The sequence below is a fragment of the Barbus barbus genome (genome assembly GCF_936440315.1).
Source record: "Barbus barbus genome assembly, chromosome: 9".
NCBI lineage: Eukaryota > Metazoa > Chordata > Actinopteri > Cypriniformes > Cyprinidae > Barbus > Barbus barbus.
Genome location: NC_136737.1, coordinates 26,476,491 through 26,487,240, shown reverse-complemented (window position 1 = coordinate 26,487,240; position 10,750 = coordinate 26,476,491). Strand labels below are relative to the sequence as shown.

Sequence of the window (10,750 nt, the reverse complement as noted above, 5' to 3'; positions counted from 1 at the left end):
CTAACAAACCATACATCAATGGAACGCTTATTTATTCATCTTTTGACACTTATTAAAATTGACACTTATGACTGGTTTTGTGGTCCAGTGTCATATAGTATTAATATTAAATAATATAATATAATATATAACTTTAATAATATAACAAAACAATATCACGGTCAATCATATCAAATTAATATGTGTGAAAAGTGAAAATATTATATTTAAAATGCTTGACCAACTAATACAGAATAGTGACAAATGTATGTGTTTTATATAAATATTTATTAAGATGAAAATACCAACTGTGACAAAAGACGGTAATGTAGGTAAAATCATACAGAGAGGTATTCAGACAAACAAACATGGATGCGATAGATACTAAAAAATAGTGAAGTTATTAAATATCGCATAACATTTATTAGAAAATCAACTGTTTGGTCTTCAGCACATCTCCTGTGTGTCTTCAGTAATAATACACACCAAACGCAGCGGCCACACAGAACAAGCTGTCCTGTTAGAAAAAGAACATAATACGATAAAGTAAGCGGTGAAAATCACATGAATGTAAAAATAATTCCTCACTTACATTCATAAATATATCTTGAGCATAGCAATCTGTATCTGCATCCCAGAAGCAGCGCGCAGCCATCCTGTGAAAACATATTCAGTGAAAAGTTATGCCACAAACTGTATCTTAAAAAAATATATAAATATAAAAAACAATAATATAAGTAAATTATTTTAATTCTATAGAATAATTATAATCACCCAAATACGTAAAATACATAAAAAATTTAATCAGATATTTAAATATAATCCATTGTATTATGCGTCTAAAGGTGAGTCTTATATAACTAACAATTTTTTTTTTTGCACTGCAGTTTTAGGATTTTTTTTTTTTTTTTTTGGCTCAAGATCTTGTCAAGTCAGATCTGCAAATACAAACAGCTCTGGGTTTCAGATGCCCTGCAATATTGGTTTCATATCCTGAACCCACAGTGAGTCAGACTGTATCTTACTCGATGTGGGTGTCCTAGAAAGATCAGTAGAAACCTCAGATACGTGACAAACAACCCAAAGGTCACAGCCTTGCACGTGAGGACATGTCTTGCACATAAAAATGTCTGTTGTCATGGGTCTACAGCACGAGCACTAAGGGTCTGTTTGAAACCATGCTGATTTCAGATCAGCATGGTTTCAAACAGACCAGAAGAGACGGACGGCAGCTCGCGTAAATGTTTTGAATAACTTGGTCGCAGTTCTGTTGTTTAAATTATTTACTTGCTACTAGGAAGGTATAGTTCGTTTCCTACCTATTTCTACTCTGCATTTTCGTTGGTTTTTCTGTTTGATTGCACTTACTGGTAATTAGAATAATTTGCGCCTCAGCTGAGAATGAGCCTGTGTGATTGTGCAAAGTGTTAGTTTCGTCTTGAGCTATTAGCAGTCCTACCTTATTGGCTGGGCTGATCAGAAGCCAGCCACAGCTGTTTTCCCTCTAGTTTCCTAGACTGTATTTATTTGATGTCAGAGCGCTGGAAGCGTTCAGCTTCCTCGTGTGAAGCCCAACGAGTGTAAAGACAGACGACTTTTTCCTGCGAGACTTTGACCGAGCAACGACACCGAGCACACACTTAAGTATCGTTTTTATCTTCCCTCACACTTTCCTATCCTCTATCCTTCCACGTCTATCATGTGTTTCCAAACCATTCCGGTTCTCTCTCAACTTCGCTCTAAAAACACACGCAGAAGGTTACGTAACCCTGCTAACCTCTCTACATGTATCTCTACATCTTCCACTGCACCTCTTTCTTTCTCTGTAGGTCTTTGGAATTGCCAGTCAGCTGTCAACAAAGCTGACTTCATTTCTGCATTTTCCTTACATTCCACACTCAGCATCCTGGGCTTGACTGAGACCTGGATTCGTCCAGAAGACTTGGCAACCCCAGCTGCTCTCTCTCACAATTTCTCTTTCTCTCACACCCCTAGGCAAGTTGGCCGGGGTGGGGGCACTGGTTTGCTCATTTCTAACAATTGGAAATACTCTACCCACTCTCCCCTAGGCAATCTCAACTCATTTGAATCTCATGCTGTTACTTTAACGCCTCCTATAAAACTCCAGATTGTGGTAATCTATCGTCCCCCGGGCCAAATTCTACCAACCTTCCTAGATGAGCTGGACAGACTGCTGTCCTCTTTCATGGAGGACGGCACACCACTCTTAGTCTTCGGCGATTTCAACATTCACCTAGACAGGAATTATGCTACAGACTTCCAGTCACTCCTAGCTTCATTTGATCTCAAACGCCTCACCACTACTAACACGCACAAATCAGGTAACCAACTCGACTTAATTTACACACACAATTGTTCTACAGATAACATTCTGGTACAACCACTACATATCTCTGACCATTTCTTCATTACATTTACTTTAAATTTTGCTACCCAGGTGCCACCATCTCCCTTACCGGTTACTTTCAGACGCAACCTACGCTCCCTTCCCCCTCCCTTCTTTCCTCTGTAGTATCCTCCTCTCTTTCCTCGCCTACCCATTTCACTTCTCTGGATGTAAATGCAGCCACTGACACTTTATGCTCTACCTTAACCTCTTGTCTAGACGACATCTGTCCTCTCTCCTCCAGGCCAGCACGGGCTGCCCCTTCTAACCCCTGGTTATCCGATGTTCTTCGTGACAATCGGACCAAACTCAGAGTGGCAGAGAGAAAATGGCGCAAATCAAACAATCCGTCGGACCTGAGTAGGTATCAGTCTTTGCTTTCATCTTTCTCTACTGAAGTCCACACTGCCAAATCCTCACATTTCCACAACAAGATCACCAGCGCTCCAGACATGCGTAATCTCTTCAGAACATTTAATTCTCTCCTCTGTCCCCCTCCTCCACCACTTTGATAACCACTGACGACTTTGCCTCTTTTTTCACAGACAAAACTAGAACAATCAGTAACCAGTTCTCAACTCCACAGGACCTCCAATCAAACACATCCACTGCTCTAAATCCCATCTTCTCCTTCTGTCCCCTCACCGAGGCAGAAGTATCCAAACTTCTCCTCTCCAGCCATCCTACAACATGTCCTCTCGACCCAATCCCCTCACACCTTCTCCAAACAATCTCTCCCACACTCTTACTGGCACTCACACACATTATCAACACATCTCTCCTCACAGGCATCTTCCCCACAGCTTTCAAGCAGGCTCAGGTAACCTCAGGTAAAACTCAGGGATTGGTTCTTGGACCCCTCCTCTTCTCCACATACACTACATCGCTGGGTCCCATCATACATGCACATGGCTTCTCCTATCACTGCTACGCCGATGACACACAGCTCTATCTCTCTTTTCATCCAGATGACCCAACGGTAGCTGCACGGATCTCAGGCTGCCTGGCGGACATCTTGGCATGGATGAAAGAACATCACCTACAGCTCAACCTGGCAAAGACGGAACTTCTTGTCTTCCCTGCCACTCCGACTCTACAGCACGACTTCACGATTCAGTTAGGCTCATCAATGATTACCCCATAAACTTCGGTCAGAAATCTTGGTGGAATCTTTGATGACCAGCTGACCTTCAAAGAGCACATTGCAAAGACTGCTCGATCCTGCAGGTTTGCACTACACAACATCAGAAAGATCAGGCCCTTTCTGACAGAGCATGCTGCACAACTTCTTGTCCAGGCCCTTGTCGTTTCTAGACTGGACTACAGCAATGCTCTTCTGGCTGGTCTGCCATCAAACACAATCAAACCTCTACAAATGATTCAGAATGCAGCGGCACGACTGATCTTCAACGAGCACAAAAGAGCGCATGTTACACCTCTCTTCATCTCCTTGCACTGGCTACCAGTGGCAGCTCGCATCAAGTTCAAGACACTGATGCTTGCGTACAGAACTACCACAGGCTCAGCACCCTCCTACTTCCACTCACTATTACGAACCTACATCCCTAGTGAGCGAAGCCTTGTGGTACCATCACAGAGAGGCTCAAAATCACTCTCCAGAACATTCTCGTTCACCATTCCTGGCTGGATCCCTGGCTGGACGCCGGATCCCTGTCAATCTTCAAGCAACAACTGAAAACTCATCTCTTTCGGCAGTACTTCACTTCATCCTAAACTCAAAAAAAAAAAAAACTCTTTCCCTCTATCTTTCTCTCCGCTTACTAGCTTGTACTTATTTGAACAATGACTGAGGCTTGGTGTTATGAGCACTTCCTCTGTTTGATTGCCTCTTCAAGATGAATCGCTTTTTGTATTCCCCAATTGTAAGTCGCTTTGGATAAAAGCGTCTGCCAAATGACAATGTAAATGTCTAAACGATTTCACAATTCATTCATTTTCCTAAGAAGTATTGCTCTTACTTTACTCCTTCTCCACGCTGCTCTCCAACCACCACCTGCACGATGAGCTTGTATCTGTCAAAGCCAACGTCTGAAAATACAAAAACCTGCTGAAACTCAAGAATCAATCAAAACCAAAGCTTAGCCAAAAAAAAAAAAAAAAAAGTTTCCATGTTCAATTGTATGTAAATCGATTTGTCTTACACTGACTGCTGGAATCAGGCAGAGGACTTGGTTTTGTTTTTTATTTCAACATTAAAAGTCCTTACAGATATACTTATTAATACATACTACAACAGAGAAACAACAAGCAAGGTACAGGTCACAATTACATTAAATAATTTAATTAAATACATATACAGTCAAACCAAAAATTATTGAGACACCAGATATAATTTTAGATTTTTTTTTTTTACTTGTTGGTGAAGGACACTATAGTTCATTTATGCAAGTGAGGATAGCAAAATAAAGTTAACTGTGACATATTATACCAAAAATAATTCATACAATGGACTACCAGTAAAATTGATAAAAAATTTAGGTGCAAAAATTACTCAGAAACTGTTACCTGGCCATGTTTTGCATAAGTGTTTTTTTCTTTAATTGCTAATGCGACCTTTCTACACCACAGACTAAACAAAATTAAGCATTGCTTGGTAATTGGCTTACCTAAATTGGTATTATCTAATTGTGTATTTACATTTAACAGCTGACAGCTATTTGCGAGACAGTCTAAGAGAAGGATGGCCAAAACCAGTGAAATATCAATTGATTTGAGAGGAAAGGTAGTCAAATTCTACAAGGAGGGCAATAAGAAATATAGCAAAAAGATTAGATATGCCTAGACTGGGGTCGACAATATAATTGGCCCGGTGGCCCGGACGTGCTTTTAAAACCGTCAGGGCCACCAGATCGCTCCAACCACTAGCCCGGTGGGGCCAGTAAAAATAATGCCTCGATTAAAAAAAGTCTAATTTCACATTAATTACCTGTGGTTCTGTGTTTTGATTTCTGTTAAATCGTCTCGGTAACCACCGCTAACACGTTACGTGATCCCGACAGTTACAGATGCAGCGGTTTATGCGCTCCGTGACGTCTGCTCTGCACCGCCTTGCTCGCTCCCGCGGTTACGCGCGCAAACTGCACACTGCGGCTCAGCACCTACCTATAGCTACTATTAAGCTAGGCTACATGTTTCTGAAACCCACATCACCCGGCCAAACGCCGGGTAAAAAAGAGAAGGCAAGGAAGAGAAAATCACCAGAGGAATTGAGGGAAAGCGAAAGGGAATACGAAAAGAAAAGGCAGAGAAAGTTTCAGCCCCAGTGGCGAGACCGCTGGAATTGGCTGGGCTTAGGGGTGTGCGATATGACGATTTTTGATCTTGGATGATAAAAATGTCTCCACGATCTGCTTTTGAAGAAATATCGTAGTATCGTGCTACAGCGCACATTCTGTCAAATACAGTTCTGGTCTCCGTCTCTATATACTGTACAACACCACATACAGCAGTAGAGTTACTCTGACAGGACACTGCACTTATTCGCGATCGCAAAAGTACATTATTTGCACACAAGCCTTGCTGGTTAAATGTTTAATTCGCGCGCTGGTCTGACGTGAGCTTTTTCTGAGCGGATACACCTGAAGCACGCGCACTAAAAAGCCTGTCTAACAGCGCCTGATTACTCAACTAACTTATCTTTTGCGCTAATACTGTCAAAACACACAAGGTTTACATACAGACTCAGTTGGTTATCTCTAAAATGAAAGTAAATAGTTAAGAGAGAAACGGATGCGTGCCTGTATATTAGATGCGTGCAGCTCTTAAAGAGACAGGACACTAAACATGCTGTCGACTGTCATTAAAGGGATAGTTCACCCTAAAATTTAATTTCTGTCATTATTTACTCACTCACATGTTGTCCCAAACCTCTATTAATTTCTTGTGCTGAACCCAAAATAAGATATTTTGAAGAATGAGGGTAACCAAACAGTTGCTGGTCTACATTGACTTTGATAGCAGGAAAGAACAATCCTATGGAAGTCACTGAGGACCAGCAACTGATTGGTTTTCACCTTCTTCAAAATAGCATTTATGTTCAGCAGAAGAAAGAAACTCATTCAGGTTTAAAACAACTTTTGAGAAAATGATGGTATAAAAATAAAACATTATGACAGAATTGACAGACAGATGACAGAATATTTATTTTTGGGGGAACTATTCATTTAACGTTAACAAAACGCAAAGAGAAAAATCCCTCACTATTCTTGACTGAAAATCTTTAATACAGTTGCTTTAGGAATCAGTCTATCTAGTGTTTTATTTTTATACTTGTTCATTCAATTTCATTGAATGCTCTGCTAAATACACCTATTGTACCTGAAAATAAAGCACTTTTTGTTTTATTTGTATATTATGTGTATTTGTAACGTGTATCTTTGTTCTTATTTTTTAATAAGAAAGATAGAATGATGACAAAGATTTTTATCTTCGCCCACTTTGGCCTAAATATCTGCCATGTCTTTTTTGTTTGTTTTTGTTACCTTGAAAGGCTGTGTCTTTCTAGTTTGGCTGTAATGCTCAGACAACTTGTAAAACCAACATGACAAAGAATCGTGATAAAATCGTGAATCGTGATATTTCTAAAAAAAATTGTGATATGATATTTTTCCCATATCGCCCACCCCTAGCTGGGCTACGATCAAGAAAAAAATAGGTTTACTGTGAGCTCTGCAGATCAATGCCCACATATGCAGACAAGTAAGTTAGAGAAAAGTTAACGTGTATGAAACCTATGGTATGAACATAATATAATGAATTGCTGTGTGAATTGCAAATTCCCCTTATTGTCTACCCCTGCTAGAGGGACAGTCTTTTCCATTGTGAAGAAATTTAGAGAGACTGGTGAGGTGAAGAATGTGCCTGGTTGTGGAAGAAAGAAAAAGACAACACCCAGAACAGACAGACTTATAAGACAGTTAGCAATGAAAAACAGAAAAAAATTGAGTTGAAAGTCAAAAAGGCCACTGACACAGAGCAGTGTGCGCAAACCATTCACAACAGGCTCAATGACAATGGGCAGCATGGGAAGATACCCCAGAAGAAACCCTTGATCAGCAGGAGAAATCAAATAAGACGCCTCCAGTTTGCTAAAGAATATCAACAAGTCGGCAGAGTTTTGGAAATCTGTCATTTGGAATGATGAGAGTAAATTTAACATGTTTGGCAGTGATGGCAAAACGAAAATGTGGAGAACCAAAGGACAAGCCTTGAAACCCCACTGTCTGACTCCTACTGTGAAGCAGGGTGGGGGTAATGTTATGGTGTGGGGGTGTATGGCAGCTAGTGGACTAGGTAAACTACATTTCATTGATGGAACTATAAACTCAGAAATGTATGTCAGATGCTGCCATCAGCCAGGAAGCTCATGGGCCATCGTTACATCTTTCAGCATGAGAACGACCCCAAACACACTGCAAAGAAGGTTGGTGATTTCTTTAAGCAGAAAAGGATTACAGTATTAAACTGTCCAGATCTAAACCCGATGGAGCATCTCTGGGAGGTGAAGGAATGTCGCTGCCTGGATGAAGTGCCAAAAAACCAACAGCGAGTCTGGGAAAATACTGAAGTTCAGGTTTGCATGGAGATATAATATATTATAATATATTTTTTCTATATAATTGCACTGTCCTTGGAGCGGACCTGACTTACATTTCACTGCTGGTTATACTCTGTATAATTGTGTATGTGACAAATAAAAATCTTGAATCTTGAATCTTGCATGAACCTGGTTGGCAGCATGCTCAGGAGACTACAGGCTGTCATTGAGGGTAAAGCCCCTCTCAAACCAAGAACGATAACTTTAAAGATATTAGCATCCAAACCAGCGGACTATATCATCTGTAAGCGCACGAGCCTCTGCCGCTTTAAATTCTCGAGCTCGTTATAGCAGGATGGATTCTGATTGGCTGTCAATCAATTTATTGTTCATCAGCTGGAGAAAAATCGTTCTGAAAGTGATTCCTGCGATATCATTTCTTTGTGCCTTTATCGTTATATCTGTGGTGTGGATTCTGCTATTCTTTAATATTGAGAACGATTTTTAGAACTATATCTTTATCCTTATCATGCTTGGTGTGAATGGGCCTTAAGGGTGGCCCAACAATCTGACACTATCAAGATGTATTTGTTCTGACACAGATTAACTCTGAGTTCTTGTCATTTTGCTATTACCATTTTCTAAACTACAGCGAATAAACTGTGATAATGTGAGCAATGTTGAAGGTGTCTGAATAAATTTTGGTTTGACTGTATACACTGTAGGCGGTCAAACAAAATCGTACCGACTGAACAAATCAATTCCTGGCTTTATAAATTCTCATACTTTTTAACACTTTCAAAACTTTGCATTTGTATCTAAAATATTTTCATATTTAAATTATTTATAAAGTCTACACTTTTGTCCTCCAAATGTATTCCAAATTTCACCAGGTCTGAAGTAACAGAGATAGATAGATAGATAGATAGATAGATAGATAGATAGATAGATAGATAGATAGATAGATAGATAGATAGATAGATACCAACCATTTGGATAGATAGGGGGAAAAAACGTATTGTTAAAATTAGACATGACATAGCATCACAATTAACCCAGTGAACAGTCCATACATCACAGGAGTAGCGGCCCGTTTTAAACGGAGTTAAACAACTTTTTTATGTCAAAAGCTGATTCGAACCTAAGAAAACAACATTTTACCCCCAAATCATGAAATAATTAACACCCCTGCCGGTCAGAAACAGCATCAGCGCCTGTCACCTTTCAGCTTGTTTTTAATGGAGTCTGCTAAAGAGCTGGATAATGTGGGAACCTCCTCAGGATCGTACTGCACTCCATACAGCTGCTCCCGCAGGATTTCTCTAATGCACTCTTTCGCCACTCCAGCCTTGAACCTACAACGAGAACGGTATTTACGGAAACACCTCTTCATGAACGCAGTTTAGAAGCACTCAAATCCAGCCTTGAGCTTCGCTAGCTGCTATTTTAGCCGGCTAGGTTAATCGTAAAACGTTTAAACAAGAAGAAGGTCTTACTTGTCTTTATAATTCGGTCTAATGAGGTACGTGTTCGCTCCCGCGTCCATGAATGAATCGCCTCAAACGTTTAACGTGTGCAACGCTACTTTCGCTTTACAGTGGTTGTCATAACAACTCGGTTTCATCCGGGGAACGAATGAAATCGTCGAGCGTCATGGCGTCACGAGCACCGGCTGCGTTCGCTTCAAAGCACGAGCCGCGGATTTAAACGTCCTCAGCGTGCTCTCAGGTAAGAAAATACACATTGTCTTAAATCTGTTTTCTAGAAATAGCCGAGTCTGGAGGATATCAATTAGTTAAACAGTACAACCAAGCTAGCATCCCACATGTATATAGTATAGTGTTTTTGAACCATACTATAGTAAAGTACTTGAATTAATTTGTTGTGGTAATTCTATAGATGCTGGGGTAATGTAGCAACTAGGCTATAGTAATATAAACAAAGTACTTTACCCAATACTGTACTATACTACAGTACACCACAGTTTACTGTAGTAAAACTAAAGTATACTACAGTATTTATTGTATCAGTTCACTATATTAATAGCCTATAAGTATAGCAAAGTATTCATATACAACGTATAGTATTAAAATACTATAATAAATACAGTGTAATACACTTTACTATAAAACACTGTAGTATTTACAGTTTTATCAGTTACTATAGTATGTGTTTATGTATTAGGGTGAGCTATATAGGCCCAATGCAGGTATATTTTATCTGAAAAGTTGTACTGTGATCTTAGAGCAAGGGGATTTTCACATGCTCATGTCTGCTATAAAGACCCAAACACTTCCTCTGTGGGATTGTGAAAGTCAAGGTGGTCTTGCGGTGGTCTTGCGGTGAGGTGATGTGTGAGCATGTGATCAGAGATGAAATGATTTGGCAAACAAATTTAGGATCCACACAGTTACATCATAAATATGTTACAGGCCACCTTTTTTAAAAATATGCAGTTTATTATATTTTTTATTTAGATTGTGTTATTATTGCTATTATTCTTAATAATAATATTTATTTATTATTTATTTGTTTTGTTTTTTATTTATTTTACTATTACTATTTTTATCTAATTTATTTACTATTTATTTGCTTTGTTTTTTATTTGTTTTATTATTACTATTTTTATCTAATTAATTAATTAATTTTATTTTATTTTTTGGAATTGCTACATCTACTTTTTGGTTTCTAGAGATCTAAAAGCAATCATTTAATTTAATTCATTATTATTATTATTATTTGTTATTATTATTTTTTTTTATTATTATTATTTTATTTTTGGGGGGGAATTGCTACATCTACTTTTT

At 39.1% G+C, this 10,750-nt stretch overlaps 1 protein-coding gene across 1 annotated transcript; it reads right to left on the bottom strand.

Moving 5' to 3' along the window:
* Positions 1 to 256: 256 nt before the first annotated feature.
* On the bottom strand, positions 257 to 9,569 carry LOC306875358 (dynein light chain Tctex-type protein 2B). The gene is made up of 5 exons (XM_079425867.1): positions 9,440 to 9,569; positions 9,165 to 9,298; positions 4,366 to 4,435; positions 572 to 635; positions 257 to 496 (listed from the first exon to the last, which is right to left on the bottom strand). The coding sequence occupies exons 1-5, from the start codon at positions 9,487 to 9,489 to the stop codon at positions 449 to 451; spliced, it is 366 nt and encodes a 121-aa protein (XP_079281993.1). The 5' UTR covers positions 9,490 to 9,569; the 3' UTR covers positions 257 to 448.
* Between the last annotated feature and the right edge of the window lie 1,181 nt (positions 9,570 to 10,750).

Bases quoted from the DNA above. Each gene is read 5' to 3' on its own strand.
- LOC306875358 (XM_079425867.1), bottom strand. From the start codon at position 9,489: ATGGACGCGGGAGCGAACACGTACCTCATTAGACCGAATTATAAAGAC. The intron at 4,436-9,164 runs GTGACAGGCGCT...TTGTATTTTCAG, and splicing joins CATTAAAAACAAGCTGAAAG to ACGTTGGCTTTGACAGATAC. The intron at 636-4,365 runs GTAAGAGCAATA...ATGTTTTCACAG, and splicing joins CAGCGTGGAGAAGGAGTAAA to GATGGCTGCGCGCTGCTTCT.